This window comes from Schistocerca americana, chromosome 2 (genome assembly GCF_021461395.2).
Source record: "Schistocerca americana isolate TAMUIC-IGC-003095 chromosome 2, iqSchAmer2.1, whole genome shotgun sequence".
NCBI lineage: Eukaryota > Metazoa > Arthropoda > Insecta > Orthoptera > Acrididae > Schistocerca > Schistocerca americana.
In genome coordinates, this window is record NC_060120.1 from 11017075 (window position 1) to 11043110 (window position 26036).

The 26036-nt window shown below is 45.1% G+C and overlaps 1 protein-coding gene across 1 annotated transcript in view; it reads left to right on the forward strand.

Annotated features, from left to right (window-relative positions):
- Positions 1-26036, forward strand: part of LOC124596623 (cytochrome P450 9e2-like) — a 72352-nt gene that overhangs the window by 23522 nt on the left and 22794 nt on the right. Inside the window, exons 4-6 of the mRNA XM_047135849.1 lie at positions 7503-7705; positions 7801-7993; positions 13638-13859. Coding sequence (XP_046991805.1) covers positions 7503-7705; positions 7801-7993; positions 13638-13859 — 618 coding nt within the window. The remainder of the gene's footprint in view (positions 1-7502; positions 7706-7800; positions 7994-13637; positions 13860-26036) is intronic.

Below are 26036 nucleotides of genomic sequence, written 5' to 3' on the forward strand. Positions count from 1 at the left end.
TGAAAGGATGCAATCCTCATGCCCGGCAGAGTCTATTGTGGGTTTTGTATTGGATTGTAAGGAGGTGGGGACTCCAGGTGAGGCGATGGTCGAGGGTGAGGCCAAGGTATTTCAGGCTAGGAGTAAGGTGGATAGGACGAGCATATAAAGTGAAGTAAAAGTCGTGGAGCTGGAAGGATCAGGTTGAATGACTTTTGATGATTGCCTGGGTCTTGGAGGGATTGACGCAAAGGAGCCACTGCTTGCACCTGGCGGTGAACTGGTCGAGGTGGGATTTGATGGGTACGTTTAGACTGTTGAAGGGTAGGATAAAGGGCCAGGAAGTAGGTGTCATCAGCAAATTGGAGGAGGTGAACAGGCAGGGCAGATTTGGGCAGATTGGCAGTATACCAGAGATAGAGAACAGCCCTTGGGGCACACTGGCTGTGGGATAGAAGGTACAGGAGCTGGTATTGTGGATAGTGACATAGGAGGGACGATGGGAGAGGTAGGAAGCAACGAGACAGACGAAACTGTTGGGAAGAGCATAGGTCTGGTGTTTGAAGGGGAGTCCAGGATACCAGACATGGTCATAAGCGTTCTGGAGGTAGAGAGAAACAAAGATAGCAGAGCGACAGGAGTTAAGTTGGAGGGACAGGAGATTGGTAAGGTTAAGCAGCTGGTTGTCAGCTAAGAAGGAGGACCAGAAGGCACACTGGGTAAGGGGAAGAAGGTGGTGCTGGTTAAGGTGGTGATGAATACAACAGGAGAGTATTAACTCGAAGATGTCACTGAACATGATGAGGAAGGTGGGATGATGGGAAGAGATGTCAGAGGGGCGTTTGTTGGGCTTAGGGAACAGCAGGATATGGGAAGTCTTCTACGGGTCAGGGTAAAAAGCTGGTGGAGAGGAACATGTTGTACTGGGTAGCAAGGGCAGCCAGGAAGGACAGGGTGGGGGGGGGGGGGGGGAAGATTCCTTGAGTTGGCAGTAGCTGACACAGTCATGACCAGGAGCGGTGTTGCGTTTGGTGCAGAGGACAAGTTTCACATCATGTGCAGTAATGGGAGTGTTTATGTCTGAAGGGGGTAACAGATCCAAGTACTGGAAACAGGTAGCAAGTGGCAGGACAAAGGTATCAGTGCATTCAAGGACAGTGGGGAAGAAGGGGTAACAAAATGGTGATCATGAGGAATGGAGAAGACCTCGGAGAGGTCAGAAGTAAAATGGTTAGCCTTAGTGAGGTTGTCAGGGAAGGGGTGGTTGTCATGGTGAAGCGGGTATTGCAGGGTAGGATGGTTATCAGTAAGGCGGTGTAAAGCAGACCAGTACTTGGAGGAGTTGACAGAGAGGATGAAGTTGAGGCATGTACATGTCTGGCGCCAGACCCGGCATTTCATTGCTGTGAGGAGGTTGAGGATGTGTTGTTGTAATTGCTGGTGGTGGAGGAGTGAATTCTGGTCACAGGAGCAGAGGAAGGAGCGGTAGAGCCTGCAGGATTCATGGAGAAGAAGGTTGGCCTGTGGAGGAAGTGTTGGGTGGTGAGGGTGGATGTGTTTGGTAAGAACTTGGGCCTCCATAGCGTCAGTGATGGTCTTCTGGTGGAAGGAAGAGGCATGGGGGACATCAGCGGGATGGTGAAAGGTAAGGGGGTGGTTTTCGACATGTGAAACAATGGATTCCCAGTAGGCATTCCAGTTGGCATGGTGGTAGTCGTTGCCAGACTTCAGAGAGGCAGCAGAGCAGGGGCAGGATGGGGGCCATGGGCTGAGGAGAAGGTGAGAAGGATGGGGAGGTGGTCACTACCAGTGAGATCGAGGATGTCCATGGTGATACAACCAAGAAGATTGGGGGAAGCAAGGATAACATCCAGGGTGGAGTTACTTTCAGGATGGGTGTGTTGCGCGAGGGTATCAAGATCACTGTGGAGGGTTGAAAGGTACTGATGCCATCGCCAAAGGGTCACAGCTGTGGATGTTGAGTTTGGCAGCAGTCACATAGGTGGAGAACGTATGCTCAACAAGGGAAATGAAGTTGTAGGGGAGAGGAGCTGTAGGACAGATATAGTTGGTGGCACAGGTGATGGTGAGGGAGGGAAAAAAGATGCTGAGGAGGCGGTGTTCCGTTGGGTCATTGAGTAGGGGTTGTGGCTGGACAGGGAGATGATTGAGGTGTTCAATAGTGACACCACCTCATGCGAGGGGAAGGGGGTTGGTGCAGTGAAGGAAATAGGGAGAGATGGAGACAACATGATAAGGTTGGAGGAAGGTTTCATTAAGAATGAAGGAGTCGACGTGGTGCAGGACAGGGCATGCATGAAGAGATATTTGTTGGCAGTGAGGGAGCGAATGTTTAGGTAGAGGAGACGATACTGTTGTCACACCAGGAGGTGGGAGGGGGGAAAAGAGTGGGGGGGGGAGGAGAAAGGGGCTTAAACGAGGGTATCTAGGTGGGTGAAAGTAAAGTGGGCCTGGTTGTGGGAGTAGGTGGCGTGCAAGTAGGTATTCAAATGGAAGACAGAGCGAGCGGCGAGGGAGATTTGCTGGAGGATGTGGGGGGGGGGGGGGGGGGTAGGAAGAGGAGGATATTCTGCAGGACGATGGTCAGGAACCAGATGATGTCTTCAACCATAGGGGGAGGGCATAGGGAATTGTTGGGGTGGATGGGCTGGTCGATGGGGCGAACAGGGACAGTGAGCTCAGGGTTAGTGGGAGGGGGCTTTGCTTTGCATTTGGAGGAGTAGGTGGGGCGGGGTTCGTTGCAGGTGTTGCAGGAAACAGTAGAGACGAGGTTAGGACACTGTTTAAGTGAGCGGGAGGCTTTACAATCGCGGCAGGTGGAGAGGGGGTGGGGATCTTGCAATTTTGTGTGAGGTGGTCGTTGCAGAGGAGACAGCAATGGCAGCGATAGGATTGAGGAGGGGAATGGGACGGGTCAACGGTGTGTCGGCGGTTGAAAATTAGGGCTCCCTGAGTGAGGAGGTGATCTATGGAGGAGGCAGACTCGGTAAAGACACGCATGAGGAAGGTAGGGCCGGAGTTGTAAATACGGCGGGCCGCGCTGATTTCGAGGGCGGAGCGGGCATTCAGTTCCGCCAACATCTCTGTCTCCGTGACCACAGGGCTGAGTTTTGTGATCACGGCGGCAGTGAGGGTCAGCGGACAACGAGGATTACCAGTTCACAATACTGAAAGTCTTTGTAGATAGAGTGGGCGAGATCTTTACGTGTTCTGGAGTCATACCCATTCCGTAATGCGAGCGCAGATTCAAAGGACAATTATTTCTGGAACGTTATGTTTACACATTAATTTGACGCATATTTAGAACGTACGTATAGTTACTTTTCATTAGAACCACAACCGATTTCCATATACATGAGATGACAGAAGTCATGGTATGGCGATATACGCGTATACAGATGGCAGTAGTATCGCGTACACAAGGTATAAAAGGACAGTTCATTGGCGAGACAGCTGATTCGTGTGAAAAGGTTTTCGACGTCATTTGGCCGCACGACGGGAATTAAGAGACTCTGGAACACGGAATGGTTGTTGGAGCTAGACGCATGGAAGATTCCATTTCGGAAGCCACAATATTTCACAATCCACAGTGTCCAGAGTGTGCCGAGAATACCACATTTCAGGCATTACAGCAGCGGTGTTTGCGTAGAGTTGTTAGTGGTGACAGACAAGCAACACTGTGTCAAATAACCGCAGAATTCAGTGTGGGACGTATGATGAACGTATGCGTTAGGGCAGTGTGGCGAAATGTGGCGTTAATGGGCTATGTCAGCTGACGACCGACGCGGGTGCGTTGCTAACAGAGTGACATCGCCTGCAGTGTCTCTCTTGGGCTCGCGACCATGTCGGTTAGACCCTAAACGACTGGAAAACCGAGGCATGATCAGATGAGTCCCGATTTCAACTGATAAAAGCTAATGGTTGGATTCGAGTGTGGTGCAGACCCTGCGAAGCCATGGACCCAAGTTGTCAACAAGGCACTGTGCAAGCTGGTGGTGGCTCCGTAATGATGTGGGCTTTGTTTACATGGAATGAACTGGGTTCTCTGGATGTTCTGCTACTTAGAGACCATTTGCAGCCATTCACTGACATCGTGTTTCCAAACAACCATGGAAGTTTTATCGAAGACAATGTTCCTTATCACCGAGCCACAGTTGTTTGCGACTGAAGAACATTCTGGACAGTTCGAGCGACTGCTTTTGCCACCCAGATCACCCATTATGAATCCCATCGAACATTTATAGAACAAGATCGAGGTGTCAGTTCGTGCACAAAATTCTGCACTGCAACACTTTTGCAGTTATGGGCGGCCATAGAGGCTGTAAGGCTCAGTATTTCTGGGGGGACTTCCAGTGACTTGTTGAGTCCATGCCACGCCAAATTACTGTACTAAGCCATGCAAAAGCAGATCCGACACGACAGTAGCAGGTATCCACGTCTTTTGTCACCTCAGTGTATATTTTTGATTCTGACAAGTACACCTGAATACAGCGTCATAGAAGCATTCTCCCTGCTCTTTTAGTCACCTTAGCGCATCGTCCTGAAAGTCGACGTTCTTTGCAGGTGTTTCCACCCAAGTAATCCTTCTACTATGGAACCAAAAGCTAATGTGCCAGTTGGTGCGACACGTCGTTCGTACCACCGTTTTCATACTCTGTCTACTTATCGCTTAATTACGTTTTAGGACGTGTTGTATTACGTACGACCTAGGCCGATCGTGGGGTACACGATTGTTACTATAGACGTAAGATCGTGGTAAAGTTTCAGGACGAATTAAGTTAGTTTTGAGCATAATTTCTAGCAGATATAGAAAAGTCGCCATAAGTACGAGAAAGTGCAAAGGTATTTAAGAATAAAAATATTTTTTTGAAGACTCTATGTTGAGTGAAACATTTTTTACGTCATCGTTTGTGGTTTCTCTCTAATCATACATATTATGAAATGAACTGGATGAAGTTTTCAACGGAACTGGATAAGACCATTCGATGGATACCTCCATCACATAAAAACTATCAACGCTTCATTGGTGCAGTAACAGCAACAGCTAAGAAGTGTATGCCAAGAGGATACCGAAAAGAATATGTTCCAGGATGGAATGATGAAAGTGAAACACTGTACCAACACTTCCAGCAAAGTGGTAACCCAGAGATAACTATGGAACTCTTGTCCAGCTTGGACATGTCTCGGAGGCAGAAATGGGCAGAAACAGTCGAAAATATGGACTTTACCCAGGAAAGCATGGAGTCTTCTGAGAAAACTGGGAGGAAGTGCACCAGCATGCGGAAAAAATTCCGAAGTAACACTAGACCAAATTGCTTTCCACATCACTAGTACATCAAGAGCACCTCCTGACAAGAAACATACAAGACATATCAGACGACAGCTTCGTGACCTGAAAAAGAAGGCATCTCCCTCATCTGAGTATACCCATCTCTTCACAGTTTCAGACATTGACTCTGGACTGAAGGGCATCAAGCCTCTTAAGGCGCCTGGAATCGATGGTATCCACCCAGAATTCCTGATCCATATGGGAGGAAAAGCTAAGAAATGGCTGGCAGAATTCTTTACTGACATCCTGCTGACTGATCAACTTCTATCTGAGTTTAAAAAGGTGAAGATAATATCTGTTCTGAAACCTGGAAAACCCAGCAACAGGGTAGAAAACTATCGCCCCATTTCCCTACTCAGCTGTTGCTACAAGCTTTTTGAAAAGCTAATATATAACAGAATGAGTAGCGCTATCCTAGAGAACGTTCCAGTTGATCAGGCAGGCTTCAGACCAGGGCGTAGCTGCTGCGACCAAGTATTGTCTCTCACATCCTTCATAGAGTCACGATACCAAATGAAGCAGAAAACATCTGTGGCATTTGTTGATCTAACTGCAGCCTTCGACACTGTGTGGAGGGAAGGCCTTATCTACAAATTTCTCCGCATCATACCCTGCAGAACAGTGGCTCGACTGATTAACAGCATGCTAAGTGATCGGGAGTTCCAGGTAAACACTGGAAGCAACATAAGATCTACTCCAGTTTATTGGCTTCCACTGTTAACCGGTATAATGCCTCCTGATCTACGCAGATGTACTGCCCTTATGAGAACATTCCACAAGATCTCCAGGAATTCTAACCTACCCGTGCGTAGCGACCTGCCACTTTTAAATCGTAAGAGACAGAAATCACGCCATCCAACTATTTGGTATGCTGCTGACATGGTTGCTAAGGATTTCAAACCTCTTGAAGAATGGAAAGGTCGGTGGGAAGCAGTGACAGATGTGCACCTGCATAACATCTTCTCAGGTGCTGAACTTCGAAGTGGATTCGACCTACCACGCAAGACCTGGACTACCCTCAACAGAATCCGTACCGGCCATGGGTGATGCAGGGATGCTCTCTTTAAGTGGAATAAGCTGCCTAATCCAGCCTGTGACTGCGGGGCTCCGTACCAGAATATTCACCACATTGTCAGTGAATGCAGGATTCGAGCCTATCACGGCGCCAAAGAGGAGTTACTGCTAGTAACTCCAGGTGCAGGACTGGATATTGAAGGACTGGATACTCAGTTGTAAAGACAAACTTAAGTTTCTTGTGTGTCAATATGTACATAAGTAAATGTAATTTAATTTCATGATATGTCTGTATTAGCCATACGTTAAATAATAATATAAAATGAAAGTACGTTTGTATGAACGTATGTTCCACTTCTCCTCCTCTGGCTTGAGTCATTCTCCTTTTCGAGAACTTCTTTATCTAGCTTACACCGTTTGGCTTATCTTGGAAGCTTATTTGCTTAGGATCTCTGTTGAAGCTGCTCTTGCCGTTTTTGCTACTCCTTCTCTACGGGTCGTTTGCGTTGGATGGCAATCAAAGAAATTGTCACTAATGCACTATTCACTATTAATATTGGTATTTTATTGTTGCAAACTGTTAACAAATTCGCTTTCTTCACCTGCGATCCAGCTCTGGCGATATGTTACAAGTTGCAAGTCTATAGGTCATCGGGAAGTTTGTACCGAACAGACCGACGGAGAGACAAGAAAGCGAGTTAATGTTGCATTGTCATCCAGTTCTGAGATATGTTTGAAATTTCAAGTCTCTAGCTCATCGGGATGTTAGTTTAAAATCAACTGCCAAATTTGTACCGAATAGACAAACAAACAAGAGAGCGAGTTAATAAAGACGTGGTAATAATATGCAGAAAAATCTTGCTGGCTCATTTTAAAATTAATGAGATTACCTGGATTTAATGGTTTTCACATATGATATAATCAATCTTGAAGAATTACCAAGGTTATGAATGTAATAAAATTTGCACAATAAAATGAAGACTATGGCAAACTGAGATATGAAACAAATTTAAAAAATCAGTAGGAAATTGGTGTAAAAGATGGTGCTAATTCTGCTTAAGACATTTACGTACTGCTTTAGATAATATAATAAATGTAATAACTTTGGTTCTTCTTGCTAACCATATACTTTGGTGATCTGAATGCTGTGTTGCTCTAGACGGCTCAGTGACACTGGAGATGAAGGACTTCTACGCCCGCGTGACTAACGACGTAATAGCTTCGACGGCCTTCGGTTTCCGAGTTGACTCCATATCGAACCCGGACAATGAGTTCTACCGCATGGGACGCGACCTGACAAACTTCAGCGGGCTGCGGGGAATCATCGCCATAGGCTATATGATATTCCCGAGGCTTATGGAGGTATGTGGAGTCCACTTCAAGGTAAAAAAAAAAAATATCCAAATTACTGTATGAAGAATTAAATAAGCAAAGATGTCTCTTCTTCTGTCACCTAGCTTTTGAACATACCGTTCTTCCATCCCAGGACGGAGGGATTCTTTAGATCCCTGGTTTCTGAGGCAATCAGGGTACGTGAAGAACAGAAAAACGAGAGACAGGATTTGATTCAATTACTTATGCAGATCAGAGGTGGTGAGCGTGCATCTCAAGCAGATGAAGACGGAAGAAGCTCTGGAAGCAAGAGAACAGGTATGTAATAGTTGAGATGTAAATATACTTGGTTATGACTTTCAAGTTTACCACACGCTGTAGTGAATTCTGAACTTAATTCGTGGCGATTTGTGATACCATGCAGCCAAAACCTCATTACGTAACTGATATAACGCTTTACTAAGACTGTGCCAGCACACCATAATAACACAAATATCCTAGCAGATACTGATGATACTTGATGGTAGTGCGAAGATTCTGAACCTTGCAAAATGCTGTACGTAACAAACCATTTTTGCAATTCCAGTAAGTCACTAGTCATACAAATGCTTAGGTGTAATACTTTGTATTATTATTAATTATGAGAATATGCGCAGTAGACTATGCTCACTCCATATGTAGTCGTTTTGAGAGGTTTGTGGTGCGCTGTACTAGCAAGTTAGTGCACCCCGGTAGTAGAATCAGTGCTCCCTGCATGAGTCAACGATGAAACGTAAAGAAAATAATCTTTTGATTCGGTGGAAACGTCGCAGTTACTCATTACTTTGTTCTATCGTTGAGTAGAGTATACGCTCTGATGGATTTCTGTAGCGACAAGTTAAAATGGGGGGCGGACCGGGGCGGGACCACTAGCTTTCATGTGCAGTGTGCTAGCTTTCATGTGCAGTGTGCTGACAATAGCGCCGCACAGACGACTCGGATATTCACCCCGCTGCTCACCTCTTCCACACCTTACGAATGAATTTCCTTGAGACAGAGAAGTTGCTGTCCACGCATCAGCACGGCTTTAGAAAGCATCGCTCGTGCGAAACGCAACTCGCCCTTTTTTCACATGATATCTTGCGAACCATGGATGAAGGGTATCAGACGGATGCCATATTCCTTGGCTTCCGGAAAGCGTTTGACTCGGTGCCCCACTGCAGACTCCTAACTAAGGTACGAGCATATGGGATTGGTTCCCAAGTATGTGAGGGGCCGAAGACTTCTTAAGTAATAGAACCCAGTACGTTGTCCTCGATGGTGAGTGTTCACCGGAGGTGAGGGTATCATCTGGAGTGCCCCAGGGAAGTGTGGTAGGTCCGCTGTTGTTTTCTATCTACATACATGATCTTTTGGATAGGGTGGATAGCAATGTGCGGCTGTTTGCTGATGTTGCTGTGGTGTACGGGAAGGTGTCGTCGTTGAGTGACTGTAGGAGGATACAAGATGACTCGGACAGAATTTGTGATTGGTGTAAAGAATGGCAGTTAACTATGAATATAGATAAATGTAAATTAATGCAGATGAATAGGAAAAAGAATCCTGTAATGCTTGAATACTCCATTAGTAGTGTAGCGCTTGACACAGTCACGTCGATTAAATATTTTGGCGTAACATTGCAGAGCGATATGAAGTGGGACAAGCATGTAATGGCAGTTGTGGGGAAGGCGGATAGTCGTATTCGGTTCATTGGTAGAATTTTGGGAAGATGTGGTTCATCTGTAAAGGAGACCGCTTATAAAACACTATATGACCTATTCTTGAGTACTGCTCGAGCGTTTGGGATCCCTATCAGGTCGGATTGAGGGAGGACATAGAAGCAATTCAGAGGCGGGTTGCTAGATTTGTTACTGGTAGGTTTGATCATCACGCGAGTGTTACGGAAATGCTTCAGGAACTCGGGTGGGAGTCTCTAGAGGAAAGGAGGCGTTCTTTACGTGAATCGCTGCTGAGGAAATTTAGAGAACCAGCATTTGAGGCTGACTGCAGTACAATTTTACTGCCGCCAACTTACAAGACCACAAAGACAAGATAAGAGAGATTAGGGCTCGTACAGAGGCATATAGGCAGTCATTTTTCCCTCGTTCTGTTTGGGAGTGGAAGAGGGAGAGAAGATGCTAGTTATGGTGCGAGGTACCCTCCGCCACGCACTGTATGGTGGATTGCGGAGTATGTATGTAGATGTAGATGAATACACACAGGTTCTCTCACTGTGCTACTATGTGCGGTGCACTTAATTCTTAAATTATTTCATCTATGTAAACTGAGAAGGGAAAGGCCACAGATATGGCCAACCGAATCGGCTCATATTTGGCAGGTCGCTTGAGTACAGTATAAAATGAAAGAATAAGATACAGGGTGTCTCACCCAAACCTCCCTCATTTCAAAGACCCAGGAAAAGAAACCACAGTAGATACGATAATGAAAAATACACCACATTGTAGAGCATCTCAAAGAATTCATTTATTTATCATCAATACACCTCTACACGTGAACCATTTGCAGCACAAAGAATATCGAGTCTATATTCAATTTCTTGCCAAGTTCTTTGTAACATTTCCTCTGTTTTGTTGCAGTCGTATTAGTGATTCGATGTCGCAACGGAGAAATATCGTCCACTTTGGTCGCATACATACGGTCCTTCACGAATCCCTACATGAAGAAATCAAGCGGCTTAATGTTGGTTGAACGTGATATCCAGGCAATGGGTCCTCCACGTTCGATCCAACGAATGGGAAATTTCCTATCCAGGAACTTGCGAACAGCCATTGACCAATTCAGTGGAGCTCCATTTTGCTGAAAAATGATGTTGGGTTGCAAGTCTTGTATCTGAGGGTACACAAACTGCTCCAGCATGTTCAGATACACTGACCCATTCACTGTTTGTTCCGAAAAGAAGAATGGTCCAACAATCCTATCATGCATTAGCTCGCACCAGATGTTTAGTTTATTGCTATCACGGAACTTTAGCCGAGCTTTAGTCAGTCAACACGAGAAATTTCTCAGTATGGACAATCACCGTCCATCGAATCGTGGCTTTGCACCGTAAGACTTGCACATTTCTTTGGAGATGATGAAGTAGTTGGGTGACATTCGTTTTAGTTTAAACGTTCAACTGTGGAATATCATCATAGTGTGATAGAACTCACAGCTGTAACTTTCTTTCAAGACGACACTGAAAAGCTGCTGTACCTCCGCAACTAGCGGCACATTAATAATAGTGATTATGGTGAGAAATATCAGACTGTAACATAAGTAATGAGCCTTTACTGCTAGTGCTGCTGTTTGTAGACATGCGATTGGGAAAGAACCACCATTAACGACAGAATGGTGGGACTGCTTACACAGTCCACTTGCTGAAGTGTCAGCCTACAAAATCTTGCTGTTATTACTGAACGGTATGCACAGCTGGCGTACTCGATTCCTTTGAAGTCCTAGAACACAGTAACGGGGGCATTGTGCCACTCAATGGGACGGTATACTTCTTTAATGGCCTTTGGAGAGAATACTGGTCACATCGAACCACTTGCGGACAGAGCCTGGAACTAGCAGGGGCATTGCTGTAGCAGGCACCCCTTCCGATTTACATCATCACCGTAATGATTATCATCCCACAGTTTACGTCGTCTGGACCCATATTCTACCCAGGCGCGGTGACAAGTAGGGGGAGGGGGCACTATGGGAGCTATAGCCCCCCCCCCCCCCCCCACCCATGGAGTATCATATTACACTGGATAAAATGACTTGAGAAATCAGAGAATATATTACTCCAACAGATTCAATCATTTTTTAGTAATTATGCAGCAGTATAGCTTACAATGTCATTTAACTTAAAATAGGTGTCTTATTATTTATTAAAACACATTTTTTTACCCTGAACTCCGAAACAGTTACCAAAAACTACTTTGAGCAACACTAAATTTTTCCAATTTGTCGGTAGAGGGCCCAAACTCTCCTTCTGTTGAGCGATATTCCATTCCCCGAACCCCCCCCCCCCCCCTCCCCATTAGTTCCCCCCCCCCCCCCCTTTGACCGACTTTTAGAATAGCCCCTGGTTGAACGGAATGGACAGTGTCTTGAAAGGAGGATATAAGATGAACATCAACAAAAGCAAAACGAGGATAATGGAATGTAGTCGAATTAAGTCGGGTGATGCTGAGGGAATTAGATTAGGAAATGAGACACTTAAAGTAGTAAAAGAGTTTTGCTCTTTGGGGAGCAAAATAACTGATGATGGTCGAATTAGAGAGGATATAAAATGTAGACTGGCAATGGCAACGAAAGCATTTCTGAAGAAGAGAAATTTGTTAACATCGAGTATAGATTTAAGTGTCAGGAAGTCGTTTCTGAAAGTATTTGTATGGAGTGTAGCCTTGTATGGAAGTGAAAAGTGGACGATAAATAGTTTAGACAAGAAGAGAATAGAAGCTTTCGAAATGTGGTGTTACAGAAGAATACTGAAGATTAGATGGGTAGATCACATAACTAATGAGGAGGTATTGATTAGAATTGGAGAGAAGAGGAGTTTGTGGCACAATTTGACTAGAAGAAGGGATCGGTTGGTAGGACATATTCTGAGACATCAAGGGATCACCAATTTAGTATTGGAGGGAAGCATGGAGGGTAAAAATCGCAGAGGGAGACCAAGAGATGAATACACTAAACAGATTCAGAAGGATGTAGGTTGCAGTAGGTACTGGGAGATGAAGAAGCTTGCACAGGATAGAGTAGCGTGGAGAGCTGCATCAAACCAGTCTCAGGACTGAAGAACACAACAACAACACCTGGTTCTGCCCAGTTCTGTTTCGTTTTAATCAAAGCCGTAATTACATCTCCCAAGCCAGCTTTTTGCCTGACACCTTTACTCGTTTTCTTGTCTCTCGTAAGAAATCCCTTCGTGCATCTTTTCAGTGCTCACTGAACAACTCTCAATTTCTGAGTGGCATCCATAATGAATGTCTGTTCCTCGCTGCCCCTTTTTTATACGTTCACTTGCTAGTGGCACACTTTAGTGCACGTGCTTAGGTAACTAACATTAAATCTGAGCCTTCATATTTTAACTAAACAGTAATCACACGGTAAATTGTTATTCTGGTGAACCATACCAAGCTGTCTAGCCTACCAATTATCCACAACTCTTCCCCCACAACTCCGCCGAGTCTTGTAGCTTAAGTAATTGATTACCACTACTGTCACTGATAATTCACTACACGAGTTGCTTCAAATAAGCTCTGCTTGATATTCGCAGTCTGTGAACTGATAATGATAGGTCGAGAAATCGGCGATGGTCCTTTGAAAGGAACGAATACTGGGGTTCTCCTTAACAATTTTAGGTGAACCACGGGAAACAGAAATCAACAAACTAAATCAGAACTGTCTGACGGATGTTATAAGCAATTTTTTCTGTCAGTTTTCTCATGTGTGGGTCCACAGCCTCGACGTAATTTGCAAATCCCAAAACCGTTTTAAACGTCCACCGTAAGCTGTCAAATTCTTTGTTCAGATGAAACCTGTTGCATCATGTATTACACTACATTATTGGTCAATTTCGGCCTGTGGCAATTTTCAGTTACAGTTCTTGCTTCGTCACAATATACGCAAACACATTTCGTTTTTTCCCTTTCTACTTCTGCTCCGGTCAGTGGCTGTGGTACTGGCACTGATGCGAAACGGTATTCAGATCCACCTGGCTATTCTGACTTGGGTATTCCATAGTTCTGCAAGACGCTTGTTGTGATGTTTCAGCGGAAAAGGCGGCGGCCGGTTGCTGCACCATCCTCATGCAGTCCGAAACTGTGCTGTACTTCTAATGCTCCTGTTATCGACGGGCCATTAGACCTTAGACTCCCTTCTTATTCTAGTCACCTGCGATGGTTTCTTTGGACCTGAACCCTCTAATACAGTGCTCTGTTTGTTTTTCAAGTCTTGGATGAAGACGGCATCGCGGCCCAAGCGATGACTTTTTTCTTCGCCGGTTTCGAGACTGTATCCACACTGATGACATTCTGCAGCTACTTGTTAGCCACGCACGAGGACGTGCAGTGGCGGCTACACCGGGAAGTGAAGGACATCGTGAAGGGCTGCGGCGGGCAGCCCAGCTATGAAGACGTCATGGGTTGCCAGTATCTCGACATGGTCATCTCAGGTGAGTTGCGGTGACCTGTGGACCGAACCAACGAGGGCGAATAAAGTTGCGTGACAGTGTCTGTCGTAGTACTCATCTTTTCATTTTGCTATCGCGTAGCCGCATTACCGAAGTTAAGCGCTGTCGGGCGTGGTCGGCACTTGGATGGGTGACCATCCAGGCCGCCGTGCGCTGTTGCCATTTTTCGGAGTGCACTCAGCCTCGTGATGCCAATTGAGGAGCTACTCGACCGAATAGTAGCGGCTCCGGAGAAAGAAAACCATCTTACGACCGGGAGAGCGGTGTGCTGACCCCACGCCCCTTCTATCCGCATCCTCCACACCGAGGATGACACGGCGGTCTAAAGTGGCCTGAAGACGGAGTGCTTTTTTTTATTTTTTCATTTTTTAGTCGCGTAGCCGCTAATGCGTGCTTGGAGGGGTAATTCACGAAGCTGAAGAACAGATTGCTTATCTTATAAACGAGATAATGTAACGTTTCTCTCCTCTATTTACAACCATACCTTTGGTAATTGAACGATGGAGGTGGGTTGCCTGCAACGACTATACATCGGGTAATAATTATTTTTAATCGTGTAGTCGCACACGATTACTATCGTTAATTTTGAGATGGTCAGAAATGATCCTGACGTAAGAATTTTTCCAAATTCATCTGAACTACTTAGCTTACGTTCCAAACAATGCACTTGTGAACCTTTTCTAAACCTCAGTCATATAACTTATTTGCACACAAAATAAACTCCAAAGTTCAAAGAAGGGCAGCACGTTTTGTATTATCGCGAAATATGGGAGAGAGTGTCACTGAAATGATACAGGGTTTGGGCTGGACTTCCAATCACCAACTTTCTCCTCCGAATGTGAAAATATTTTGTTGACATCGACCTACATAGGAGAAACGATCACCACGATACATTTAAGGGAAATCAGAGCTCGTACGGAAAGATATAGGTGTTCGCTCTTTGCGCGCACTATATGAGATTGGAATAACAGAGAATTTTGAAGGTAGTTCGATGGAAGCCTCTGCGAGGCATGTAGGTGTAGATGTGGATTTAGGTGTAGAAGACAAAAAAAAACTATGCACCACGAATAAATTATCTGAAGGGGACGTAAATCAGTAGATGTGACGTACATGTACGGACAAACAAATATTACAGTTCAGAAAAACTAGATGATTTATTCAAGAGAAATAACTTCACAAATTGAGCAAGTCTATAACGCATTGGTCCACCTCTGGCCCTTATGCAAAACAGTTATTTGCCTCCGAATTGATCGACAGAGTTGTTGGATGCCTTCCTGAGGGCCAAATTCCCTCAAGTTGGCGCATTACATCTTCAAAATCCCGAGCTGACTGCACTTTTAATGTTCCAAAAGTTCTGAATTGGGCAGAGATGCAGCGGCCTTACTGGCCAAGGTAGGGTAGCAGTAGAAACTATCGCCGTGTGGGGACGGGCATTATCTTGCTGAAATGTAAGGCCAGGATGACTTGCCATGAAAGGCAACCAAACGGGGCGTAGAATATCGTCGATGTACTGCTGTGCTGCAAGGCTGCCGCGGGGTCCTGCTGTGATGTGAAATGTCAGCACGGACCGTCACTCCTGGTTCTCGAGCCCAATGGTGGGTGGCAGCCAGGATATCCCATGGACACTTCTTTGCTGGTCATTGGGCCCTGAAATCTCGCTGACCGGAGTGGAATTGTCTTCAATGACGAGTCCCTGCTTGACTTTCACCCACCACCAGGCACGATACCCAGAAGTGATGGTCTGGGATGCCGCCCACTTTTACAGCAGGACACCTTTGGTTTTCATTGCCGCCACCCTTACAACACAGTGGCACGTAGGCGACATTCTACTCCCCGTTCTGCTGCCCTTCATGGCAAGCCATCCTGGGGTTACATTTCAACAAGATAATGCTCTTACGATCATGGTAAGAATTTCTGCTGCTTATCTTCGTGGCAGCTAAATCCTGCCTTGCCAAGCAAGGCCGCCAGATCTCTGCGCAGTTGAGGACGTTTGGAGCATTACGTCCAGAACTGTCCAACCTGTTTGGGATTTTGATGATCTGACGCGTCAATTGGACAGAATTTAGCACGATATCCATCAGGAGGACATCTAACATTTTTGCCAATCAGTGCAAAGCCGAATAACTGCTTGCATAAGGGACAGAGGTGTATCAACGCGACCGGCCGCTGTGGCCGAGCGGTTCTAGGCGCTTCGGTCTGGAACCGAGTCACCGCTACGGTCGCAGGTTCGAATCCTGCCTCGGGCATGGATGTGTGTGACGTCGTTAGCTTGGTTAGGTTTAAGTAGTTCTAAGTTCTAGGGGACTGATGACCTCAGATGTTAAGTCCCATAGTGCTCAGAGCCGTTTGAACTATTTTTGAACCAACGCGTTGTTGACTTGCTCAAATTGCGAACCTCTCTCTCTCCTGAATAAACCATCCGGTTTTCCTGAAACTATAGCTGTACATCTACAAAACATTTTCCGATTCCTGTCTTATTAGAATAATTTCTTAGTGCCGCTCCACTTTTTTTTTTTGGGGGGGGGGGGGGTATGACTCCACCGCTTCAACGCTTGCCATTGTGAAATACTGTTCTGCTTATTGAAATATTCCAAAAGACCACTGTCCCAGTAAGTTACTGATAATGGTCAGCGTGACGGATTGTCAATCCTCTGGGCCTGGGTTCGATTCCCGACTGGGTCGGGGAATTTTCTCCGCCCGGGGACTGGGTCTTGTGCTGTCATCATCATCATCCTATCATCCTCATCGACTGCAGGTCGCCGAAGTGGCGTCAGATTGAAAGACCGGCACCCGGCGAACGGTCTGCCCGACGGGGGGTCCTAGCCATACGATTAAATAAATAAATTGATAATGGTATTTGCTTGGCTGAATAAGTGAATGTAGACGAAATTTGTAACACCTTCTTCCTGCTTAAACCAGGCGTAATTACGTAGAACCTGATATTTTCAGTATTTTGGTTTATCGTCTCACCTGCTGTCTTTTATTTTGGGTAGCTCTACCTCTAAAGGTAGCTAGCTACATTCTGTCAACGACAGCGACACGTCGTCTGCACTGTTTTACACCGACGAACGAAAATGTATTGACCACTGCCCTGCACGAGACTGCCTCCTGGTGGCACGTGAAGTTTATAAGCGTAGCAAGGCGAATGGGGAATAATTTTTGCGACAACAAGGGTCACAAACGAGGAAATGCATTGACATAACCGACTTTGACGAAGGGCAGGTTGTTGTAGCTCGGTGCCTGGGAACGAAGGAGCATCTCGAAATCGGATGAAGTAAGTCTGTTGTTGAAGTGCTTATGTCGTGAGTGTCTGTGGACAGTGGTCGAACTGCGATGAAACTACGAGTAGACGATAAACTATTGGACGTCCACGCCTCACCACAGAACATGAAGATCGGAGGTTTGGCTGCTCTGTAAACCAGGATAGGCAACAATAAGCTGGAGATATGACGACGGAACAGAGTGCTTGTGCAGGCGTGAGTGTTTCGCAGCACGCTGTGCAGCGCACATTGTTGAAAACGCGGTACCGCTGCAGACGGTCCCTCCGTGTTCCCGTGTTGACCCAACGACATCGTCAGTCACGGGATCATCGGGAGTGGACCGTAAATCATTCGAAACATGTCACCTGGACGCGTGGATCACGTGTCCTGTACGCCAGGGACCTGTGGTAGTAATCAAAGGCACTATGGTGTTTATAGACCAACTAAACATTGTTGTGGACCACCTGCATCCGTTCGTACCTGACGTCTTTACCGGCGGCGATGGCATCTTTCAGCAGGGTATCTGTCCGTGTCACAAGACCAGGATCGTGCTACAGTGATTTGAGGAGCGTGATAATGAACTCACGTTGATATCTTGGCCATCAGATTCGCCTGATCGGAGCCCAATGGAACACATCTGGGATGCCATCGGGCGTTCGTTCCGCAGCCACAACCACCGGCCCTTAACGTGCGGGAAATCCATGACCTGTGCGTAGACCAGTAACCTAAAAAGCACATGTCTAATTTTAGAGACGCGGAATCGCTACTGCATTGCATTTCAAAGATGGACCAACACTCTATTAAGCAGATGGTTATAACGTTTTCGCTCATGAGGTTAAATCAGCAGCATCCACGTAATTTCCCATTCCGCCCCCCCCCCCCCCTCCACCTCTCTCCAATAATAATCGCGCGCAGTGTGGAATATTTTTGCAAACTAGAGGTCATGGCCGTGGGAGAAAGAGAAAATAAAAGGTATTCGCAAACCGAAGCCTATCGCCGTCTCGCTTCACTGACGCATCAGTTAGTATCAGTTTGAAGAATGCCAGAATACGTAACGGATATTGAGCAACAATAAGTGTGGCCGCAGCCACTTATCTCAAAAGTATTTCGTAGCTGAATCCCAAATGGCTCTACAGTCTTAAGGATGTCATTCAATTCGCGTCACTTTTCTCCAGATGTCACCAATATTTATAACGACTGAATTGTGAATATAAAAAGTATACGTAAATATCTGAATGTTAAATACTTGAAAGAAATATGATAGACACATATCTCATAGCAAATATACTATCTTCGTTAAGCGCATTGTAGGTAGTAGGTAACTACACTACTGGCAAATTAAAATTACTACACCACGAAGATGACGTGCTACAGACGCGAAATTTAACCGACAGGAAGAAGATGCTGTGATATGCAAATGATCAGCTTTTCAGAGCATTCACACAAGCTTGGCGCCGGTAACGATACCTACAACGTGCTGACATGACAAAAGTTTCCAACCGATTTCTCATACACAAACAGCAGTTGACCGGCGTTGCCTGGTGAAACGTTGTTGTGATGCCTCGTGTAAGGAGGAGAAATGCGTACCATCACGTTTCCGACTTTGATAAAGGTCGAATTGTAGCCTATCGCGATTGCGGTTTATCGTATCGCGACATAGCTGCTCGCGTTGGTCGAGATCCAATGGCTGTTAGCAGAATATGGAATCGGTGGGTTCAGGAGGGTAATACGGAACGCCGTGCTGGATCCCAACGGCCTCGTATCACTAGCAGTCGAGATGACAGGCATCTTATCCGCATGGCTGTAACGGATCGTGCAGCCACGTCTCGATCCATGAGTCAACAGATTGGGACCTTTGGAAGACAACAACCATCTGCACGAACAGTTCGACGACGTTTGCAGCAGCATGGACTATCAGCTCGGAGACCATGGCTGCGGTTACCCTTGACGCTGTATCACAGAGAGGAGCACCTGCGATAGTGTACTCAACGACGAACTTGGGTGCACGAATGGCAAAACGTCATTTCTTCGGATGATTCCAGGTTCTGTTTACCACATCATGATGGTCGCATCCGTGTCTGGCGACATTGCAGAGAATGCGCATTGGAAGCGTGTATTCGTCATCGCCTTACTGGCGTATCACCCGGCGTGATGGTATGGGGTGCCATTGGTTACACGTTTCGGCCACCTCTTGTTCGCGTTGACGGCACTTTGAACAGTCGACGTTACATTTCAGATATGTTACGACCCGTGGCTGTACTCTTCATTCGATCCCTGCGAAACCCTACATTTCAGCAGGATAATGCACGACAGCATGTTGCAGGCCCTTTCTGGATACAGAAAACGTTCGACTGCTGCCCTGGCCGGCAAATTCTCCAAATCTCTCACCAACTGAAAAGTCTGGTCAATGGTGGCCGAGCAATTGGCTCGTTACAATACGCCAGTCACTATTCTTGAACTGTAGTATCCTGTTGAAGCTGGATGGGCAGCTGTACCTGTACACGCAATACAAGTTCTGTTTGACTCAATGCCCAGGCGTATCAAGCCCGTTATTACGGCCAGAGGTGGTTGTTCTGGGTACTGTTTTCTCAGGATCTATGCACTCAAATTGCGTGAAAATGTAGTCACATGTCAATTCTAGTATCATATATTTGTCCAATGAATACCCGTTTATTATCTGCATTTCTTCTTGGTGTAGCAATTTGAATGGTGTAGCAATTTGAATGACTGGAACCCCACCGTCAACTGTTACCAACCGAAATCGGGACTCATTTGACCAGATCACGGTTTCGCCTATGTTTTTATCTGCCTAAGTAATCTGCACCAGGAACACACTTGGCGGGAATTCTGGCCGTGCCCATCGGCTAGTCCTGCTCGCTATTGCGTTTATAGGCGAGCTAATCTGCCACCCAGTACTGGTACGAGGTAAGATGAATTTGTTGCATAAGTGAACGCTAGCGGGGCCAAGACTCAGGGTGACCTGTATTGACAAATCCGTGTAGAAAGACGAGCAGCGTCACCGGAAATGAGTAAATTCCAAAAGCTGGGAATTTGGACGGATATTACTCGCATGGTCTTTGTGCAGGAAATGCACCAGCAATGGCGGGCTTTCAGACAAACTGAGAGACGGCTTTTTACACCTCTTTGAGAATGTATAATAATTTACAGCCAAGTATTGAAGCAAATCTGAATACATGAGCGATATCATAACAATGAGGCACATCCCGTGACGCAACAATATTTCAATATCTTCAAAATTACAGGAGTTAATATCTCACAGTGAATAAAGATTTTCACCGTGAACCACTGAATTAAAAACTTTTAAAAGCTTCATTCGATTTCAACAAACGGTACCTCAGATGATAGCATTGCACAATAACTATCCTCCCAGTAGGCCACTCATCTATATCTATTTTATTTACTGACTTACGACGTCTTTTGTACCAATTGTATTAGAAAATGTTTGCCAGAACAACGTATTCTCCAGAATAACATAGCGTATGCATACGGTATGAATACCTCACATATGGTATACTTGTGTAGTTATTTAATGAATAAGTTACTATTTTGCCAGTAACTTTATTTAAATGGTGACTGCAAGTGCTATTAAAAACTGTGGTAATTTAAAAATAGTCAGTCGCGTATGTTAGCGGACACCACAATTGAAAAGAGAACCACAAGGCGCCTTTGTCAAGAACGCATAAAACAACTAAATAATATTTAACCACAATTCGTTGTCATTTAACATGAGTGCACTTGCGGACGAATACTAGCTTATTCATTTATGAATAATCTTTTATTTGTAATTATTGTGAATGATCTGAGTGACCAAATATGTATAACATTTCTTTATTTAAATATTGTTGTAATAAATTAGTTAAGTCTGGAAAGTAGTCATGTTGAGTCGAATTATGTCTTTGGAGCTTAAGAACTATGTATTTTTTTGGGTGGGGGGGGGGGGGGGGGCAGTCTTCAGCCATTGGAAAAGCACTCAGTAGAGGATCACTATGGGAGTCAATTGAAGACTGACACTTTCCGAGTGAAAAGTTCAAGGGAGCGATTCTGGGCAATTGGATTTTCGTTCTGGAAGCAGGCAGACCTGCCTATGGTAACGATTGGTACTGATTCCGGGCGGTGTACGGCCGCTACCGTACTTTAGCTTCTGAGAGGACTTTATATTTCGAGAGGTCTGAATGTGATTCAGTGTGGGACTGGAATTTTAACCGCTTGTATTTCGGAACTGAGGATACGCAGTGTATGAGGCACCATTCCTTGTATCGCGGTTGTCAATTTGCGATTCATCATGTTGAACACTGAACTATTGTGAGATGGTGAATATTTTGTGTATCGTGACCAGGAAATGGACTTAGGTTTCCCGTTACCTTTGATTATACTCTTAGTTTAGTTTGGGGGTTTTGCTACAATTCTTGTAACGCTGTCAATGTAATTTTACTTAATTTATTCTATCTGTATTTTAATGAGATGTCCTTTCTTGTGTAAACATTATTAAAGATAATTCTCTGTTGTCTACATCAACTACAGATGCTAGAATAGAACCCATTTTTGTTAAGTTATTCATTTAACTTTGTAACCTCCCCACAAAAATAATAAAGAAATATTATTGGGTTAATGATTCTAATTTTTGTGTAACCTCAGAACAAAATTGGTTCCCATTTATAACCTCCCTACAGGAATTCATTTACATTTAACCTCTGCACAAAATTTGTTCCCCATTTAATGTACCTACAAAATTCTTTTCTCATTTAATGTAAGCTCGAAACAGAAAAATTCCTAAACCTCGTAATAAAAAATAAATTCAGTAACCTCGTAAATTTTGGACGACAGCAGTGCTGCGTCATGGCCCTGTAAGATCATTCTGAATAAAAAAGGAAAAATTCTTACCTCAATAAAATTGTCGAATACATCTGCTCTTAGAATAAATTTTTCCGGCACAGCTCTGTGCAATGCTGGCCGATAGATTTGTCATTTATGAAAGGAAGCAACTGATTTTTCTTTTGCAACAATCGGAATGATCATGGATTGGAGAAATTAGTAAATTCTTTAAATTTAAATGAATGCTTGTTAGAAATTACTTTATATGACAAAGATTATTATTAGGACATTTTTAAAAGATTTACGTGGGAGTTCAGATAACATTACTAGATATGCGCGAGGCTGCTTTTTACCTTATACAATAATACTCAGGCTCCGGCATCGCTGCACCGCGACCGACCAGCCAACACGATACACCATACCAGACCAGAGCAGACTGCAGACTAGCAACAACTTACTGCTACAGCTACACAGTACCTACTGCAGTCAACACTGCTCTCTGGTCAGCGATTCTCTTATACCTTGCATATCGCAGGCAGCGCATGAGCAATACATCGAAATTACATCTGCTCGGACCTCTTACATAAAATTACATCTGCATTACATCTGCTCGGACCTCTTACATAAAATTACATCTGCTCGGACCTCTTACAACTTCTATCATGCATTTCTAAGTATTTTATTAAATCGAAATTCTAACCAGTGCACAGACTACTTAATTGCGGGATCACAGCTCCACATTATCATTTGCATCTTGTTAGCTATGGGGCATGAAAGCAGACGTGCGCGGCTCGAACCTATGACTTCATCGAGCTGTTCTTATTTATGGATTCTTCCGTTACTTCTTGGTAGAACAATTCCATATTTTAGGTTGAATAACAAGTTCACTGTTTTTGTTCTATTAATTTTTGTTGATATCAAACTAATTTCGACTTGTCAGGCCATCTTCAGGTAATAATTGTTGTTTCCTAAAGACGGCCTAATATGCCGAAAGCTGATTTGAAATAAACCAAAATCAGTAAAACAAAAATTGAGCTATTCTTTTTCAAATAGAGCCTTGCTTAGCTCAAGTTGTGACGGTACGTCACATAAATGGACATTTGGAGAAAGGGAAAAGAGGTTTTTGTTATGAGATGTGTGAATTATAAATTATTTCACGACTGTGTACGTGTGCGCTATGTATAACAAATAGTAAAGAACGTGAGTTATTATTATTATCCAAACACAAATACCTATGTAATTAACAAAACAAAGGTTTTTGGTATAATCTCTGTGTAACATAGGCTATGAAGATCAGAGACAATGCTTTGATTGAACAAGCTCCTGTTTTTTGTTTCATCTAGAGGTAGGCCGCCATTGTAGCGCTGGGTAATATTTAGTGTAAGTTTGGTTGTAATTTAGTGAAATATACTTATAATTGTTATTAGAAAGTGTGTATTATTGACTTATTTGTCACCTCTTATGATCGCAACCATTAATTATAATTAACAAAAATTTTACAGAAGTTCGTAATGCAGGGAGCTCATCTCCCCTAGCAGGATTTAGTCGGCCATTACGCTGACTGTATTGTTTAATTAAAATTTCATGTATAATATTAAATGTAAATGCGAGAGACTTCTCAGTTTTGATCTTTCATTAATTTCATTGTAAAAAAGCGTAGTAATAAATTTCATTTTCTAAAATCCACAGCACTGAATGAGTTCAGTATGTTGCAGTTTGGCCGCCTAACGGCAGATGAGATTCTCTCCAGTTTTGCCTTGCAAATAACGAACAAGAAATATTTAAAATAATTACACTCCGCAATATCTCAGTTAATCTTTGTGTAGTTTGGTACATAAATAACCAGTAGCCCCTGAGACCCAAATTAATTATTACAGTTTGCGTAAGAATACGCATATTTTCTTTTCTAAATAGCAGCACTCACGCAAACTATTTATTAGAAGGCGGTGAGTCGCGCGTTGTGTTTAAAAAATGTTATATTGTACGTACTTCGGGGCAACCGATGTCCGTACTAGTGTTACTGGGGTATAAGTTAATTAAAAGTCTCATACTAGCCCATAATACACTCCTGGAAATTGAAATAAGAACACCGTGAATTCATTGTCCCAGGAAGGGGAAACTTTATTGACACATTCCTGGGGTCAGATACATCACATGATCACACTGACAGAACCACAGGCACATAGACACAGGCAACAGAGCATGCACAATGTCGGCACTAGTACAGTGTATATCCACCTTTCGCAGCAATTCAGGCTGCTATTCTCCCATGGAGACGATCGTAGAGATGCTGGATGTAGTCCTGTGGAACGGCTTGCCACGCCATTTCCACCTGGCGCCTCAGTTGGACCAGCGTTCGTGCTGGACGTGCAGACCGCGTGAGACGACGCTTCATCCAGTCCCAAACATGCTCAATGGGGGACAGATCCGGAGATCTTGCTGGCCAGGGTAGTTGACTTACACCTTCTAGAGCACGTTGAATGGCACGGGATACATGCGGACGTGCATTGTCCTGTTGGAACAGCAAGTTCCCTTGCCGGTCTAGGAATGGTAGAACGATGGGTTCGATGACGGTTTGGATGTACCGTGCACTATTCAGTGTCCCCTCGACGATCACCAGTGGTGTACGGCCAGTGTAGGAGATCGCTCCCCACACCATGATGCCGGGTGTTGGCTCTGTGTGCCTCGGTCGTATGCAGTCCTGATTGTGGCACTCACCTGCATGGCACCAAACACGCATACGACCATCATTGGCACCAAGGCAGAAGCGACTCTCATCGCTGAAGACGACACGTCTCCATTCGTCCCTCCATTCACGCCTGTCGCGACACCACTGGAGGCGGGCTGCACGATGTTGGGGCGTGAGCGGAAGACGGCCTAACGGTGTGCGGGACCGTAGCCCAGCTTCATGGAGACGGTTGCGAATGGTCCTCGCCGATACCCCAGGAGCAACAGTGTCCCTAATTTGCTGGGAAGTGGCGGTGCGGTCCCCTACGGCACTGCGTAGGATCCTACGGTCTTGGCGTGCATCCGTGCGTCGCTGCGGTCCGGTCCCAGGTCGACGGGCACGTGCACCTTCCGCCGACCACTGGCGACAACATCGATGTACTGTGGAGACCTCACGCCCCACGTGTTGAGCAATTCGGCGGTACGTCCACCCGGCCTCCCGCATGCCCACTATACGCCCCCGCTCAAAATCCGTCAACTGCACATACGGTTCACGTCCACGCTGTCGCGGCATGCTACCAGTGTTAAAGACTGCGATGGAGCTCCGTATGCCACGGCAAACTGGCTGACACTGACGGCGGCGGTGCACAAATGCTGCGCAGCTAGCGCCATTCGACGGCCATCACCGCGGTTCCTGGTGTGTCCGCTGTGCCGTGCGTGTGATCATTGCTTGTACAGCCCTCTCGCAGTGTCCGGAGCAAGTATGGTGGGTCTGACACACCGGTGTCAATGTGTTCTTTTTTCCATTTCCAGGAGTGTATTTAAAGCCACCCCAACCAAAATCATAAAAAAAATAATTACAAAAATAAAAATATATAATTATACCCTGATAAGTCGGTCCCCCCCCCCCCCACACATATACACTTATACCGTGATAAAATACCTAAAGCACGAGTAACAACAGGTAAAGACGCTCCTGGTTTTCTCGTAAAGACCCCTGCATCGGCCAGCGCTGGTCTCTGTTGTGAATGTCAGCGCCAGCTCCTAGGAGACAGGGTCTGTTCTCCAGCTTGGTATTCCTGTTATCTAACCAAACGGATGATGATGTGGGCCGACCATGGTGTTTTCAAGGGCGAAGTGTACTGAGTTCCTTGTCGTCCATGTTGTATATTATCAACCCCTTGCGGACAATATTAATCGTAACATCAGACTTTTCGTAGATGATGCAGTTGTTTGCAACGAAGTACAGCCTAAACGAAACTGCACAAATATTCAGTCAGATCTCGGTAACATTTCAAAGTAGTACACCAACTGGCAACTTGCTTTGTTGTTCAAAAATGTAAAATTCTGCAATACACAAAACGTAGTATACTATGGATATAATATCAGTGAGTCACAG